Source organism: Lissotriton vulgaris, chromosome 1_1 (genome assembly GCF_964263255.1).
Source record: "Lissotriton vulgaris chromosome 1_1, aLisVul1.2, whole genome shotgun sequence".
In the NCBI taxonomy this organism is placed as follows: domain Eukaryota; kingdom Metazoa; phylum Chordata; class Amphibia; order Caudata; family Salamandridae; genus Lissotriton; species Lissotriton vulgaris.
This window is the reverse complement of record NC_141685.1, coordinates 874,134,536-874,153,118: the sequence shown is the minus strand read 5'-3', so window position 1 is coordinate 874,153,118 and position 18,583 is coordinate 874,134,536. Positions and strand designations below refer to the sequence as shown.

Here is an 18,583-nt window from a genome sequence, read left to right as displayed (position 1 = left end):
GACTCCACTCTTGAGAAGATTAAGAAGGATACTGAGACGGCGAAATCCATGGGTGCGCTTCAGTCTCAGCCATTTCGGAGCAGCACTTTTCGTCGCTCAGGCAATCGGGGTGTTGCCAGAGGACACTTGGCACAGCAGACTCAATTTACCAGGGGTGGTGCACAATCCTCGTACTCACCGCAAAAGAGAGGTGGTTACAGAGGAAACAACTCCAAGGGCAGAGGCAGAGGCAACAACAGCGGCCGTTCCTCTGCCGCTAACAAACTGTGACTCCCTGTCACTGCCCCCCGACCATCTGACACCTGTCGGGGGGAGACTCCAGCAGTTCCTGCCCGTCTGGAAGTCCATCACCACAGACAGGTGGGTGCGGCAACTTATCCAATTCGGTTATTGTCTGGAGCTCACATCACCTCCTCCCAATATTCCCCCAAAACACCGTCCTATGTCGGCAGAGCACTTGCACTTATTGCAGCAGGAGGTTCTTGTTATGCTGCAAAAAGGCGCTATAGAGCTCGTGCCGGAAGAAGAACAAGGCACAAGGGGTCTATTCCCTGTACTTCTTGGTACCAAAGAAGGACGGTTCGCTCAGGCCCATCCTCGACCTACGCCCGCTCAACATGTACATTCTTTCAGAACACTTCCACATGTTGACACTGCAGCAGGTCCTTCCACTGTTAGAACAGGGAGACTTCCTCGCGACCTTGGATCTCAAGGACGCTTACTTTCACATACCACTCCATCCATCCCACAAAAAATACCTCATGTTCACCATTCAAAACAGGCATTACCAGTTCAAAGTACTGCCCTTCGGAGTGACCACTGCCCCCAGGGTGTTCACGAAGTGTCTGGCGACCGTGGCCGCGCATCTCAGGAGACAGAACATACATGTCTACCCATATCTGGACGACTGGCTGGTTCAGGCCAAGTCGGCTCAGCAGTGCGCCGCAGATATGTCCAGCACTATTCACCTTCTTCACAGTCTGGGGTTCTCGCTCAATTATCCAAAGTCGCACCTTCAGCCAGCCCTTGTGCGGCAGTACTTGGGCGCGACGATCAATACTCAGACTGCTACAGCTCAGCCGAATCCAGTGAGGATCATCAGCATCCAGTCACTGATTCAGAGGTTCAGACCACGACACTCGCTTCCGGCGAGAGTGTTTCTGCAGTTGATAGGCATGATGGCCTCCTGCATCTTCATTGTCCCGCACGCGAGGTTGCACATGCGTCCTCTCCAGGAGTGCTTGGCGCACCAGTGGACTCAGGCTCAAGGACAGTTGAAAGACCTAGTGTTGGTCACCGGTCGGGCATACAACTCTCTGCATTGGTGGACTCCACACAACCTTTGCAAGGGCCGACCGTTCCAAGAGCCTGTACCACAGATTATCCTGACGACGGACGCGTCTCTGCAGGGGTGGGGAGCGCATGTGCTCCATTACACGGTGCAGGGACTGTGGTCGGCACAACAGAGGAGGATGCACATCAACTACTTGGAACTGATGGCAATCTTCATGGCACTGAAGTCCTTCAAGGTGCATCTGTGCAACAAGGTCGTGTTGATCCGGACGGACAACATGACTGCAATGTACTATATCCAGAAACAGGGAGGAACACACTCTCCGCAGCTGTCTCATCTGGCTCAGAGCATGTGGAAGTGGGCCATTCAGAGGAACATCTTCCTCATGGCGGAGCACCTCCCGGGCAAGGACAATCAGATGGCGGATCTGCTCAGCAGGCACAGCCACCAACTGCACGAGTGGGAGTTACATCCATCAGTACTCCACCCGTACTTCGAAGAGTGGGGTCATCCAGAGATAGACCTGTTCGCGACAAAGGAGAACGCAAAATGCCAAAGCTTCGCCGCCAGGTTCCCACACCCGCAGTCGCAGGGCAATGCGATATGGATGAACTGGTCAGGCAGATTTGCGTACGCTTTTCCCCCAGCCCCTCTCATACCGCTGGTGGCGAGAAAGCTGAAGCAGCACTCGATGACGCTCGTCCTGGTTGCTCCAACGTGGGCGCGCCAGCCGTGGTACACCACGTTTCTGGAGCACTCCGTGGTACCGCATCGAAGACTGCGCCTCACGCCCAGGCTCTTGACGCAGAACCATGGCGACATTCAGCATCCAGATCCGCAACAGCTCAACCTGGCGATCTGGCTCCTGAAGTCCTAGAGTTTGGCTATCTTGGTTTGCCCCCGGAATGCATGGACATTATCCGAGAGGCAAGAAAGCCCACTACCAGAGCTTGCTATGCAGCTAAATGGAAGCGGTTTGTCGTTTACTGTACAGAAAATCATATCAACCCGCTGCATGCATCCATTCCTGATATTATTTGCTATTTGTTGCATCTTTACAAATGCAATTTGGCGTATGCTTCCATTCGGATACACTTATCCGCCATAGCGGCCTATCTCCAAAACAGGCAGCACCTCTCTGTTTTCAGGGTGCCTGCCATTAAGGCTTTCCTTGAGGGGCTGAAGCGGGTTATTCCCCCCAGGTCCCCACCGGCTCCTGTGTGGAACCTCAACGTGGTCCTCACCAGATTGATGGGACCGCCGTTTGAGCCCCTACATTCCTGTGAGATTCAGTTCCTGACATGGAAAGTCGCTTTTCTCATTGCCATCACGTATCTACGGCGTGTTAGTGAGCTACAGGCGCTCACAATACAAGAGCCATTCATTCAGGTTCATCCTAATAGGGTGGTGCTGCGCACTAATCCTAAGTTTCTCCCTAAAGTGGTGTCACAGTTTCATGTCAATCAGACCATTGAACTGCCCACATTCTTTCAGAACCCTCAGACTGTGGCTGAAAGAATGCTTCACACGCTTGATGTCAAACGAGCGTTGATGTACTACATTGACAGGACCAAAGACTTTAGGAAAACACAACAATTGTTTGTTGCCTTCTCAGCTCAGCACAAAGGCAACCCCATTTCCAAGGCTGGAATTGCCAGGTGGATCGTTAAGTGTATACAGATTTGCTACCACAAGGCTAAGCGCACTTTGACGGTTCCCCCCAGTGCCCACTCAACGCGGAAGTTGGGGGCCTCCATGGCTTTCCTGGGTAATATCCCTTTGGAAGATATTTGTAGAGCAGCCACATGGATTACACCACATACGTTTACTAAACATTATTGTGTAGATGTACATTCCAAGCAGCAGGCAGCTGTAGGACAGGCTGTTCTTAGAACTCTTTTTCAAACTTCTGCAGCTGGCACGGGCGGCCGCCGTTAATGGAGGGACTGCTATGTATTCTATGCACTAGATGTGAATTTAGCAGCCCACATGCCTCAAACTGAATATGCTACTTACCAGTATGCATCTGTTCTTGGCATGTAGGGCTGCTAACATTCACATCGCCCGCCCTCCTCCCCGGCGCCCGTAGCGGCTGCAGAGCATTATTGCATTCAATCATTAGCATGGACATCATTTACACTATTTCACTCCATCTCTGACACAATGGCTAAAAACAATCTGGGGATGGAGTCGATGCTCATGCGCACTGTAGTCCAGGGGAGGAGCCACCTATCTCGTGATACTTCGAAGACTCTTCCAGGACAACAATGTGCAATCATCCGGACCCAACACTAGGCGGCGATCTATGCACTAGATGTGAATGTTAGCAGCCCTACATGCCAAGAACAGATGCATACTGGTAAGTAGCATATTCAATTCGTCGCCTTTTAAAAAACATTTTTTACAGAGTTTTATATCGCAGGAACTTGACCCGAATCTGGCATCAGAGTGCTTTACATAGCACCAGTTGCATTACATGAGGACACATTCATTTGGTTAGCCATTACTCTTCCTTCCACCAACTGTGTCCAGGATTGATCGTTATCAAAATGGACTCCTAAATATGAAAATGTGTACTGCCTCAATTCTTTTCGAAGCCATAAAATTTTTTTATACTTTATCTTTTTCCCTGCTCCTGCAATTAATAGAAGTGTCTTAGTATGATTGACTTTTAGGTCCAGCGTACTCATAAAAGCTGCATATGCTGTTCTCAGATGCAGGAGACCCACACCAGTTCTGCAAAGGAGTACGGCATCATGTGCGTATGCCAAGATAGGGAGCTGGCAGGAACCAAATAAGGGAACATCCCGGGATTCACCCACCAGCGCATCCTGCACACCATTTGTATAAATCGAAAGTAAAAATGGTGCGAGGGCGCAACCCTGCATAACCCATCTTAAGATATTAAAGGGGCTGGTACGCTCTCCTTTCCTCCCATACTGGACAGAAGCAGAGGCATCGGAATACAGTTGGCGAATTGTCAATCAGAGGCTGGTCCATTCCCATCTCTAACATGATGTCCCACAGCTTCGGGTGGGATCGCAGTCAAACGCTGCCGTTGAATTCATAAAGGCTAAATAAAGTTTCCCACCCTTAATCGTCACAAATTTGTCCATAATAAGGGAAAGCTTTAGACACTGATCAACATTGCCCTTTCCCTGTTGAAAGCCATATTTGGACTGCATTAAAAAATTCCTGTCTCATGCCCAGGATTCAAGCCTGGACAAAAAAAGCCGAACCATAAGTTTGGCCGTTGGGTCGATAAGGGAGATGGGTCAGTAGTTTTTAGGATTACCCTTATCTCCCTTTTTGAAGATTGGGACAATTAGGCTCGACTTCCACGATGGCAGGGGGCACGAGACGCTACCTTGTTAAAGACGTTTGTCAGCAAGGGAACCCAAAGTTCTTGATCCATCGAACTTAATCACCAGATCTGGTTGCGATCCGACAATGGCACGGCCGTTCCATGCTTACATGTGGAAGAGCCACCACAGGAGTTCCTCTCTGATCTTGTCTGAAAGGGGAACACACTGGGAGTACGTGAGACCACAACGGAGGTGAGTGACCTCTAGCCGCGCCGCTGCAGGGCTCAGAAGTTTAGGGGGTATGAAAAAATGGCCTGCAACGAGGATGACAGCAGACCCACCACCCTGGCAATCTGACAGAGGTAAGTTCTTGGCTTTGTCAACATCCTTTGTATCTCAAGCAAAATTTTGGCCATCTTCCTGGAGGGAAGGCTCGTAGTTGAAACCATTGAGTCGATCATCACAAACTCCAGGAAGGTGATTGACCGGAAATGAACTTCGTCTAAATGATAACCACTCCCAAGGATTGCAGAACTTCCACCGCTCTCTTGAGATGTTGGGACTGACTCTCCGGGCATTGGTCCATTATCAGGATGTCGTCCAGGTACATGATCATGCGAACGCCATACACCCTCAAGTGTTCCACTACTGGTCTGAGGACCTCGGTGAAACACCAAGGGGCCAAAGGTGAACTTGAAAGATTGGCTCTGCCACTGGAATTGAAGTAATCGCTGATGTGGCGGAAAGATGGGGACCACCAGGTATGCATCCTTGAGGTCCAGTTGTACCATCCATTCTTTGAGCCGAAGGAGGTGTATGCGCTCCATCTTGAAGTGGCGATACACCAGCCACCTGTTGAATTCCCGGAGATTGATCACCGGGCTCTGACCCCCTGTTTCTGAGTCTGGAACAGATTGCTGAGAAACCCAGATGGGTGAGGAGTGGAGGGACAAATTGCCCCTTTGTCCAAAAGCTCTCGAATCTCCCGCTGTATAAGCGCGGTCTTCTGTCTGGAGAAAATGGGGGGGAAGTGGGACGTCCTGAAAGGGGGACCCGTGGAAGTCTATGTGGAACCCCCTGAACGGTCTGGAGAACCCAGGCATCTAACGTGAGGTTGCACCAGACGGCCCCCAACGCGTTTGCAAGAAGTGAAAGAAAAACTCACCGTGTGTATTGGGTTTGTGTCCTCCTGCTCTGGGTCCATTACATTGACCTCTGTGGCACCCCCGTCCTCGAGTGGGGTTGAAGCCACCAAAACACGAGGAGTCCTACCATTGTCCGCACTGAGACTGTTGGCCCCTGCCAGAGGCAGTGTAGGAGGGAACGGCCATCCAAGCCCCCCCACCACAGCTGGCCCCACTGAAAATGCGCATTAAAAGTGCACTTGACTGTTGACTGGGCTTTGTCCAGTGAATTAACGTGGAAACAAACTTTCCTAGCTCCTTTGCGCATGGGTCACCAAAGAGCCTCCCTTCTGCCACCTGGCCCACCTTCGACATGGCCAACTCCCCTAGCTTAAGGTCAATTTTGATCAACCATGACCTGTGCCTCTCCGTGGACATGGCGTAATTTGCATTGCCTAGAAAAATAAAGGCCCGTTGGGCCCGGCTGGATAGGACATAAAGTGAAATTAAAGCACCAAATGCCTTGGAGTCCTCCGCCATATCGAAAATATTCACAAGGGGGCCTGTAATGTTCCTGACCTCTTGATCAAGAGGCTTGCGGAGCCTGCTGGCAACGTATTTGGCCACCTTAGTGTAGGGAGCCCACTCGGAAGAGTAGGGATGCATGAGGTCTTCTGGATCTAGCAGCTCCAAATGGGAGTCAGTGGGATCACCTGTGGGGGCACTAGACCCCACCCAGGTGTAGGAGAAGGGTCTCTAAGATCTGTCATGATCAGAATCTACCTCTGATCCTGTAGGAGAACCATTTGAGGGGGATCCCATCTTGTTGCGGGGGGTGAGTTCCTGTGGTGCGGGGGGGAGGTTAGCCCCCAAAAAGGCTTGTTTCAGCCTGTCAAAGGCGTCCATATCCACCCCAGACTCATGTGGGTGTTTGCACAGGTTCTCAGAGAGGGGAGCAGTGGCTTGCCCTAGAGGTTGTGGGGCAGAGGTCCCAGGTAGATTTTCCCTTGGTGCGAGGGGTTGTAGGCATCTTTGTGCCCTCTCCATGATTTTCTTTTCTAGATGGGCCACTGCATCTGAGACCACATTAATGATGGAGGCGCCTACCATTTCGCAGAAGTCGACTGTGACTGGAAAATACTGAATGGCCTCCTCTTCATAATATTAGCCAAATTCCTCCATGAGCTGAATTAAGAAGTAAGCGAGATATGGCTTTAAACTGGGTGGCCACCAACCAGTTTAGAGGGATAACAGGAAAAAAGGGGGGACTCCTAAAATCTCACCTGAAATTAGAGTGATGGGCCCTTAGGAGTGGAGAGGCTGTTCGCTAGCCCTGGGGGCACACAAAAACAGGCGATCCGGCCTTCAAGATGTAAATAAGAGGTTATAGAGAACCCCAAGCAGGTATGGTCTGTAATAGACACACAACCCTCAGGAGAAGGGCAGGCTGAACAAAGCGCCCATAGGATATCAAGTGAGCTTAACTACTGCGTACTTGGCAGCCTGGGCGGAGTCTGCCTCATGGGAGACCTTGCTCCCTAAATAATCCTACCCCATAGAGTGGAATGCTCCAGGCTGGCAGGGGCGCTGACACTCGTTGAGATTGTGGGCGTAGACGCTCAGTACTGACAGAAACTGATGTGCTCTCCGTGGCCCAACGAGACACAGAGCGTTTCAGGAGAGACGCGTTGGAGGGATGCACCCTCTGGCGGCTGGCATACCGCCACGTGCCTCCACGCCAGAGCCCTCACACAAGGGAAAAGGAACAAGCATTTGCAATGCAATAGGTCTCGCATTAATTAGGTTTGAGCTATTGGCATTGCTAAATATTGCAACACCAATTGCAACAAAAGTCTATAAATTGTTGACCAAAAAAGTGTATTTATTTTTGTAGCAATGGTGTCATGCTGCACTTTAGATGAATATGTTTAAAAGTAAAGTGCGCCATGTGTGTGTGGTTTTGTGTGTGTGGTTGTATGTGTGGTTGTATGTGTGGTTGTATGTGTGGTTGTGTGTTTGCTTGTGTGTGTGTGTGGTTTGGGTTGTGTGTGTGTGGTTTGGGTTGTGTGTGTGGTTTGGGTTGTGTGTGTGTGTGGTTTGGGTTGTGTGTGTATGATGGCTGTGTGTGTGTGGTGTGGTTGTGTGTGTGTGGTGTGGTTGTGTGTGTGTGTGTGTGGTGTGGTGGTGGGTGTGTGTGTGGTGTGTGTGTGTGGTGGTTGTGTGTGTGGTGGATGGGTGTGGTTGTATGTGTGGTTGCGTGGGTAGTTGTGGTTGTGTGGATGTGTTGTGGTTGTGTGTGTGGTTGAGGGTGTGGTTGTGTGTGTGGTTTTTGGTTGTGTGTGTGGTTGTGTGTGTAGTTGTGTGTGGTTGTGTGTGTAGTTGTGTGTGGTTGTGTGTGTGGTTGTGGGTTTAGTTGTAGTGTGTGGTTGTTATTGTGTAGTTGTGTGTGTGGCTGTGTGTGTGGCTGTGTTTGGCTGTGTTTGGCTGTGTGTGGCTGTGTGTGGTTGTGTGTGTGGTGTGGTTGTGTGTGTGGTGTGGTTGTGTGTGTGTGGTGTGGTTGTGTGTGGTGTGGTTGTGTGTGGTGTGGTTGTGTGTGTGGTGGTTGTGTGTGGTTGTAGAGTGTGTGTTGTCGTGTGGTTGTAGAGTGTGTGTTGTCGTGTGGTTTGTGTGTGTGGTTATGTGTTTGTGTGGTTATGTATGGGGGTGGATGTGTGTGTGTGTGGGTGGTTGTGTGGTGTGGTTGTGTGTGGTGTGGTTGTGTGGTGTGGTTGTGTGTGTGGTGTGGTTGTGTGTGTGGTGGTTGTGTGTGTGGTGGTTGTGTGTGTGGTGTGGTTGTGTGTGTGGTCGTGTGGTTGTAGAGTGTGTGTTGTCGTGTGGTTTGTGTGTGTGGTTATGTGTTTGTGGGTGGTTGTGTGTGGGGTAATGTGTTTGTGTGGTTTTGTGTTTGTGTGATTGTGTGTGTGTGGGTGGGTGGTTGTGTGGGTGGGTGGTTGTGTGGGTGGGTGGTTGTGTGTGTGTGTGGGGGGGTGGTTGTGGGGTAATGTGTGGTTGTGTGTGTGGGTGGTTGTGTGGTTAACGTGTTTATGTGGTTGTGTGTGTGTGTGTGTGTGGTTGGTTGTGTGTGTAATTATGTGGTCATGTGTTGTGGTTATGTGGTTGTGTGGTTATGCCGTTGTGTATGTGGTTATGTGGTTATGTATTTGTGTGGTTATGTGTTTGTGTGGTTATGTGTTTGTGTGTGGTTATGTGTTTGTGTGAGTGTGTGGTTGTGTGTTTGGTTTGGTAGGAAGCTTCCTCTCACTGACCTAGGTGAACTTGAGGCTGCTCAATAATGGGCCAGGCTCTGGAGGGGTAGTACATCAGCAATTACTTATGAAGTCAACATTTGTGAGGCCTAGATCAGCAAAGGAAGACCTAAAAAGCTCATGATTTCACAGTTCTCTGCCATTTCTGCTCAAGGGTTCAACAGTGAGATTGGCTAAGAGCCATCAATCTCAATGAATTGAAAGCTAATGCTTTCACTTGCCCCAGTACCAAGGTCTTCCTCTTTTTCTGAAATCATCACCTTCTCGCCTAAAACAAGTTTTGCAAACAAAATAGTCCTGAAAAGCAGATAGCAATTAGGCATAATAACTGCTATTTGCGCTCAGTGGCGAAACACAGGCCCCCATCGGACGGGGGTGGGGAGAGGGGGCCTACAGTAGGCTTACGCCGCTTTTGGCTACTCCTCAGGCAGGACTTGCTCCCCCTGAATAAGTTGTTTGCCAAATGGTATGGCATATCTAATGTATGCAATTACTGTAACCTTGCAATTCAAGATTCTAAACATGTCCTGCTAGTTTGTCCAGCATTACTGACCTACCGTCGCCTCTGGATAAAACCGGCATGTACCCAGTTTGGTATTTCTTCCGCAACAGCCTTGTTGGATGCTATCCTCAGTCCCCCAAATGGAATCTTTTGTAACAAAATGTTTAACTTTTTTAAATGTTTCTTAGAACTTTATTAGTAGAACGGTATATTGTTTTTGTATAATTACTGCCTGCGTGAATTTTCATATACGGTTTAAATCTTATATTTTGTCTGTAATTGTATAATATGTGGATCTCTACGGAGTTCCAAAATCATATTTAATAAAATTGAATTGAATTGAATAGAGGGGGTCCCCTAATTCAGGTCGAGGTCACTGAATATCTGTGAGAAAAGGAAGCCTCAAGGCCCCTCATCACATTCTTACGCCGGTGGACGCACATGCTGTTTTGCACCTGGAGGATATTAGAACTAGCGGTGAAGAAAAAAGAATGGCATTTCTGCGTCATTTTTCAGCATGCTAAGAGATCCATCAGGGCATATCAAAAGACCATTAAACTCAAGAGCTTGAAGTTGTCTTGAAGTGTATTCCACCAGCTCCCCACAGCCTGCCTCTACATGCTCGCACTCTCACCCCTTGTGGGTCCCAAGTGTTCCTTTGCGCTCTCTGGCACTCTACGGACTGCTAAATTGAGGGATTAAATAGTTCTATGCAATAAAATCTCAGCCGGAAATGCCAGTATAGATGGAGGAAAACAGCAGGACATGCCTGGCACAGCCTGTTTGGTCTGCCCAAATCCGAGCGACTCCTAATCAGTTGACGCTTTTGTTAACATGATTATTTTCACTAAGACATTTAAAGAGACTCGTTTATAACTGTCAAATACCTCAAATGAAAAGAGAAGAAATCAGCGCCTGTGATGTTTACATAGGAATCAATCCATGCGAGACTGGGAACTCATTTTAATGATAGTTAAGATGTTTACAGTGTGGCGCCTTGGGGGAGGGGTGGAGCATTTTTGACTGTGAGCCCATGTTAAAGTGAAAGAGAGTGCCTAGCTGAAACCTAAAGTGTTGCGGATTAGGAGGGGAAAAGATAGAAGAAGTTAAGGACTATCCCTACCTCGGCAGGATCCTTTCAAAAAACTTATCTAACACCACGCAACTGAACAATTTGTCAAGGAAATCAGATATACATGTCGCGGCCCTCCAGAGACTCTATAGCGCAACAGGGAATAGACATTTTTCCTCTCTGATAAACCTCTATAGAGTAAAAATATCTCCTGTACTTTCTTACGCGACGGAGTACATCCCCATAAAAACAATGGGCTTTTATGGATCGAAAAGAGGGGAAGATTTTAAGAAAAATTATGAAACTGTCAGATGCAGTTCCTGTCCAAGCACTGAGACTGGAACTATCAGTGACAAGTTCCTATGCAGTAGCAATTGCAAATGTAATAAGGTGGGCCTACAACTTATTGCACGCAAAAGAGAACACACTAAGGTCACTGTTGAAAAAAGAAACCTTTGAGTCTGATGCTAAAAAGCAAGTCTTCAGAGAGAACATGGCTGAAGCATTTCGTGTAGCAAATATTACAGTTGAAATGCTGCTAAATTGGTCACCAGCACAACTAAAACTGTTCTTAAAATGCTTCACCCCAAAACTCAGCTACGAAGTGGACTCTCGACACTGCACCAAATTACCTACCTATAAACCATTTGTTGATTCCTTAGAATTTAAACAAAGTCGGCCTTATATCGGGCTAACCTTAACACATGGTGCAAGGAGAACAATTGCTATGCTTCGACTGGGCATCCTTCCCTTACTTTCATTTACCTCAAGATGGTTCCCGGGGGAATCTGCTTTATGTACATTGTGCGCTGGGGGTGATCAGACTCTGGAACATGTTCTATTTGTATGTCCGAACCAGATCGTAATTTCTGCCCGCACTAGATTTTTAGCACCAATATATTGCTCATGTAGAATCACGACAGTGAGAGAACTTATCGCTCTTTGCAAGCAACCTCCGAATTAATTTGTTTGTTTTAACTTGTATAAATTTCTAAAATCGTTTTTATCTCTGTATTGATAATATTGAATCTCTTTTTATATGTAACTTGTATAATATATTTTGTGGTCCTCTGTTGAGTACCAGTACAAATAAAACTTTTTGACTTTTTGACTTTGACTTTGTGTTGCGGGAGACGCTGCAGGGGCCATTGTTGACTGTGCACTCGTGCTGTTAATTTTAAAGGGCGAATTTGAGTAGGTCTGCAGTTAGTTTAAATAAAACAAGCCACGAAAGTGAAAGTTAAAGTGATCGGACGGAGGCAGAGGGGAAAGCAACTTAATGACCCGTGACGGAGGAGACCGATGACGGCTGCGCGTACACTCACACATGCACTCATGCTTCAGGGCAGCTAAACTCTGGTAGATAGCACTTTTTTTTGCCCTTTACTAAAGATCGAGCAAGCAGCACATGCGCTGCTCTAGGCTCGACCTAAAAACTTAACGGCTGCGAGTGGAGCAATTCAGCGCTCCTGCGGCCACCAACCTTAAAGGCGCGAACCTCCTAGCTGTCTAAGCAAAACAGCAACAATCGAAATATAGCACACACATTCCGTCAATAAAAAGAACAAAGGGAACCGCAGTCCCGACATTTGGCTGCAGCAGAGAAAAAGGAGGAGGCGAAAAAATGGACAACTCTTTTTGATGAAGCAGACAGCCCCTGATTGGATTGAGACTTTGTGTTGACTTCTTTCCCAAGGTTAATAGGAAATTACGTTTTGTTATCGTTGTCCAGTCAATGGCTGCTATTATTTGTAATAAATGAACAAAGAGGGAATAATCCTCGCCTCCAGGTCCTGCCATTGAATCTTCTTCCTCACTGGACTAAATATCCATATAAAAAGTATAAGGGGGATATAGTGTGTATAACATCTTATCTGTTGCACAGTACACAACAACAAGAAATGTATTGCCCCCTGTAAGTCACACAACTTAGAGATTGATTACTGTTGGTGGTGAATGGTTTCCACATATACCCTTCCTTCCTCATAGTGGTATGATTTCAAGGGTGTCTTTATATTGGACTTCGTTTGTTCCCATCACTGTTCCTTCTTGCTGTCTCACAGCTTTCTTCCCTTTCGCTGTGTATCAGTCACCCTTTTTTTTTTTGTTGCTACTTTGACAGAATTTCTCTCCGATTCCACAAAGATACTTCATACAGTTCTGTGGGCTTCTCTGCACTGAGAGGGTCACCAAACAGTCTTTGATAACATAACACTTTTCACTCCGCGTAGTATTATTACAGATATCAGACACCACAGAGAACTGTGTCACAAAGCACAAAGTGAATGATCTGTAGAGGTTATATCAATATATACACGGATTGTCTACCAGACCAAACTTAGAGCAGTCTACAGAGCAGCTCGTCAGAAGTCAATGTGTGCCTTTATTATGCAGGCCTTGCCTATAATTGGGTTTCCCAAACTTTGGTGTAGTCACCAAAAGGCTTCCAGAGATAGGGCATGGAATATGAGGGTATTTTCTTTACATACAATGGCAGTGTGACAAGAATGGTTTTTCCAGGATCCCACATGGTGTCCAACGTTAATTAAATAATCCATTAAATCTGTCCACCTAGGGCTCTCCCTGCACATCCTATTGGCTAGTTGTTTCTCCAAATTTCTCAGTCATTTCTATTTTGCAGTACTTCGCAAAGTGCCGATTATGATAGTAATGTTGACTTCCAGTAGTTTTTCATGCCAGAGCCTTAATCTCCCTTTTACCTCACATTGATTCTCTGTTGCTAAACTACAGATGGAGGGGAAAGTCACCCAAGCATATGATGATGTCACTGAAGGTCAAAATATAATATCTCAAAACAGCATTTTTGCCTGCCATGATTCGGATATTCCCCTCCCTCTCTTCGCATATCTGGCATTCTACTCCTCATCCTATGTTTTGCTGTTGCCCGTTTCACTAGGTCTAGTTCCCACTGCTTTGTAAATGGAGTAATCTGATTCTTCTAGCCCAGATCTATTCTTATTGTCAGAAATACTAATTCCACCAGTTTAGTCTACTGCCTCTCTCCTTTCTTGGTTGGGAAAAAAACAACTAGCACAAACATGGGCTAGCGTGCAGTGACCAACTTAATGGCTCCAAGAGACACCTAACCACTGCACAACCGAAAGGTTTGCTCATGACCATAGGCCCACTACCTATGCACATAGGTTCTCACAACTGTTGCAGCTATTATAGTACGTCACTCTTAGGTCTTATCCTATGCATCAGTTGTAGAGATAATTAAGTTCTATACAAACATTAGTCATGTACCATCTTCCTTCAGATGAGTACTGCTACCTGCAGATTCCTCAATTCTTCAATGGCTGTCCCATGCTGGTAGGAGGCTCCAGCTCCACCTCGGCACTACACACAATGTCTCATGACTTCACTGGAGCCATAAAGTGCCCTCGCTCAGCGTGATTTCAGTTCCCTTTTTTCTGCGCCATCGACTTGTTCTTAAACCCTCTACAAACTTCTCAGGAGTGTCAACATAGTTGACGATTTTTACACAAAAAATTATCCCTCGGTGCAGTTTTCTTTAAGTAATGTCACTGTCTAAACTATCCAGATTCAAGCCGTGCTAGGACTGTGATGGTCAGATGTCTATCACAGAGCCCCTTACCTACATGTAGTTGAATTGCACACACCTCATTTTCCAATCTGGCTATCTTGCAAGTGAGACATTTCCTTACTGCACATGAAGCCCCCGTATGTTTACACCTTATCCAAATCCTAAAAATCACCCGTAGTCTTCTAGCTGATGTGACTGTACCTCGATTGATAGCAAAGAAATCTTTATTTGCCTCGAGAATTTTTTCTCTGTTGGACTCATCTGCTAGGGCTTCATTCTGGAGACAGCAAGTTATAGTCAACGCTACATTCCCTCTGAGCCGCCACTTTAAACACTAGAGGTGCTGGGTCTGATAGCGTGTGGTCAAGATACTGATGCGCCTAATCTGCTGTTCCTATCCACATTAGTCCAGGCAGAATCAATACTTGAGTAAGACCCATATTGCATAGTAGAGAAGGAATAACCACTTTTATTTCCATTAGTTCTAGAAATAGCTTCTCTTCATTCACCTTATTTATCACATCAAGGAAAACTAGTACTTACATCCATGGGTTCCGTCTGTAACTCTGGTGCTGTTCAACTGCCTCCTTAACAAGCAGTTGAAGTCTCCCAGTCAGGGTATGTCAGAGTCGGTATAGGATGAGAACAATTTGAATATTGGGTAAAGAAAAAATCTCTGTGTTCGAAACGTATTTGTTGCACACTACCTCTGGCCTGCCATGTAGTGTTCTTACTAATATATTATATCTGCAATTTGAGTCTTAAAGTACCTTACCCATTTTTAGAGGAACTCTAGGCGCGACACACAATTGTATTCCCCTAGCCGTAGAGCTGACCCCGAGCACGAATTTGAGCCCCTGATTTCCAAGTCATCTAGTCATGTTCATCAGCAGTTAGATGGGTCTCTTGCAATCTTCCTATCTACACATCTCTTGCCTTAACGTAGGGTTGGATTCTATGCTGTTTTATAACTGTGTTTTCTACCCTGACATTTCAAGACATTACAACATTATCCATCCTGTCTCAGTACTGCATAATATTATCATCATACAGCGTATTCCAACACAACTGACTTAACAATGAACTTTACTCTGATTATTCCCCCTTGTGTGCGTGTTCTTCAAATATGTCACAAAAAGTGGTGTCGCGAGCCACCATATGCAATACTTGACTGTTTCTGAGAGGGTCAATTATAGCCAGGTAAATATGTGCGAATCAAGGAAGATCCATTTGGTACTATTGTCTGTAAGTTCCCACTGCATTGCCTAAATAATTTGTGCACCAACATTTGAAAGTCTATTCTTTCCTCCTCACATATCGCAGGTCCCATATATGCAAGTTAGGAATCTTTTAGTGTCGGGTTCCAGTTTCAGTATATTGGAGTGCTTCTTCTAGATGACTGTGATATCAATACATAGTTTTGCTTGAGGTAGAAGAGCATATGTTCTACCCTTTCTTCTGATTTGTATTTTAATTTCATCAAATGTTTTACTTTTCCATTGCGATTGTAAGCCGTAGTCTGGTTAGGAGGAGTGATTATTCCCATTGTGTTTGATACCTTTGTGTTCCCACTCCAAAGCCAATATTTTTGGCTTATTTCCAGTATCTTTGCAGTCTGATCATAATTGTTCTCTGTGGAGTGCCTGGTGGAGGTCTTGTGGACTATGTCAACTTTTATTAGCTAGTGGTATCCACGCTGAGCTGAAAAATGACAAAAGACTCTGACGAGCTCTAATAAGAGCAAAACACATCCAGGGTTAGTTTTATTCATTCCATGTTTACTTGGATGGTATTGTACCAATCCAAATCTGTAATACTGTGCCTGGAATGGTAGAAGGCTTTTCTCATTTTCCAGCTCGGTGTGGATGGCACTAGCTACACTGAAACAATTTGCCGCATAATGGCAAAAGGCTTGGTCACTTTTCTGTCTCGGTGTGGATGGCACTGTGCTTACGAACATTAAAAATGAAAAGTAGATACATATCAAGAGATGAAGCAATTGCTACAGCACTGTCATAATCAGTATAGCAATTGTTAAATCAAGCTGTTAAGAAAGAAAATCCATTAACAAAATATGCATCTATTGGTCCAATAAATCCAGCAAAAACGTTATTTTGAACTTGTAGTCTTTTGTGACTAAGATTGCATAATGCTATCAATGCTGCAAATCTGTGGCAGAATAAAATCCATCCCAAATCAGTAATAAACACGGATAGGTACAAGAGGTAGATGTGACCCTTGAGCTGCTGTTCACTGTAGGGTCTATTGCCAGTGACCTACTTAATGTACTGTTTTATTTAGAATCCCTAATAAACCAACGAATGTAGGGTTTATTAAGAAGAAAAGTCTTGCTCAGAACCAAAAACCAGTACATGATCTCCCTTACTTCATGGGTCCAAAGCTATCTAGGAAAGATAAGCACACATGAAATGTGTGTTGTGAAAGAAGCTAGCATTATGAAAAGAAAACAATATGCATTTATATTCTAGTATTAAATGGGGAAGAGCCAAACAATACATGAAATTAACAGAGTTATCCAACTTGTGTCAAAACGCTGTGCATAGTAGAATTCACGCTCTAAAAAAGCAACAGAGCGCTTTGTCCTCTGTTCATAAGCATCCAGCAGAAAGGCATACCATTAGAAAACTAAATTGAGCTGTTAATCAGGGCAAAATATCTGTTAAGAACCTTAAAAGCAGACAGAAGCAAAAAACATTTAGACAATTTATATATTTTATTCTCTGCTCAGGCCACTGGACACGCATAAAATGAGCCAGGGGTCGTTTGTTGTCCTGCTATAAAGATAACACCATGCTATCTTCATGGGCCAAACAATCTACAAATATTAACAGTTGTAAAAACAAAATGACAGCTCTTGGCTTCCCATTAGAAGGCATGCTGTGGTAGCTAGTGAAACTACAAGGCATTTTAGAAGCTTAACCTTTTTAGAAAAACATCTGTCATGGGTCAGACAGTCAGCTAAGCAAAATAAACTTTCAGGCATATAAATGTGCTCCAAAAACGGATTTAAAAAACAAAGCAATTAGTGATAAAAGTGACCATAGATACCACAAAGGGCCTTACAGACCCACAAATAATAAGCAAATTGAAATAACGACATTCGCTAAGCAACCTTCGAAACAATGCCCCGTTTTAGTTAAACAGGTGGGAAGAGAAGCACATGGATGAGATGGAAGAATACTAAGAGCTGCAGTAGGAAGGGGTCGGGGGCAGAGAGGGACAAGAGAAGCATGCTCGGAGAGACTGCTGTAAAACATGCACTCCCTTGGAGTGTCTCACGAAAAAGAAAAAAGTTCCCAACAAGCGATCAGTCATGAAAGAATAGAAGCATCCAGTTAGAGATGTGGTAAACTTACTATGCTCCACTGAGGGATTAGCACAAGCTGGACAGCCTAAAACAAAGCCAACGAATAGAAAGCAGGCAAATGTAACTGACTAAAAGCAAAGCCAATGGTGATCAATGGGTGGAATGCATTTCTAGGTAAGCTTCCAGCATGTCCCTAATATCTTTACAGCTAGAGAGTTGCACTCTCTAGTAGGCTTCAACCTAGTAAAGAAACTCCCAACGAACGCCTTGGAAAGGTGAAATGCTGGAGGGCAAAAACCTAAAGAAAAACAGAAGGGAATATCCAAAACTATTGTTTATGAAATGGGTTAAAATTGGTGAATATATTGTATGACATGGTAGACAAGGTTTGTGTGTGGAATTTGGAGAGTTTTGAAGAGAACTGAGAATGTGCAAGTGTGCCACAAAACTAGTATAGCCTGATATTGTGACCTTTTGTATTTTCACAGCCTTCTGTGCACCTGTCTCTCTGCCAGTTAGTCCTTCCTCGCAGCATGTATGCTGTTTCCATCTTGTTCCTAACTTGGCTCTTATTTTGTTTCATACCCCTCTTTTTTCTCAATAGATGAAATGCGCAGTGAGTTGTCTACTTACTCCAACTCCCGCAAGGTCCATGGTGATGCTGTGCCGCACCTCTTCAAGAACGTAAGTCTCAGGTTTGTGGGAAAGTGGTGTCTGGTGACAAGATGAATCTGATGGGAACGGGAGGTTTTTGTGCAAGGTTTTCAATAAGCATGTCTCGTCAAGAAAGTGAGTGCAAGGAAAGGGGGTATGGGGCAAGGAGTGGAGACTCCATTGGAAAGCAGGAGTGCTGTTAGTAAGAATTATTAAGACCTTTTCTTCCCAGGTGTTGTTAAACAGTAGTAAGTAGTGTATGTGGCTAGTGGTGCAGTATTCTTCTGGCAACGCCCTTGCTGACGTTGCAAATGTGCTCAACTGTCTTGGGTGGTTACAGGAATGCCTCTTTATTTATGGTCAACTGCTGAGTTTTGGACTGATGCTGCTGGTTTTTCAACTCCGAGTGTACTGAGGCCTGCTAACCAGAC

At 45.7% G+C, this 18,583-nt stretch overlaps 1 protein-coding gene across 1 annotated transcript in view; it reads left to right on the top strand.

The window, feature by feature from the left end:
* L3MBTL2 (L3MBTL histone methyl-lysine binding protein 2) overlaps positions 1-18,583 on the top strand; it is a 329,605-nt gene that overhangs the window by 166,636 nt on the left and 144,386 nt on the right. The window contains exon 10 of the mRNA XM_086958249.1: positions 18,103-18,182. Within this exon, the coding sequence (XP_086814375.1) occupies positions 18,103-18,182 (80 nt within the window). The remainder of the gene's footprint in view (positions 1-18,102; positions 18,183-18,583) is intronic.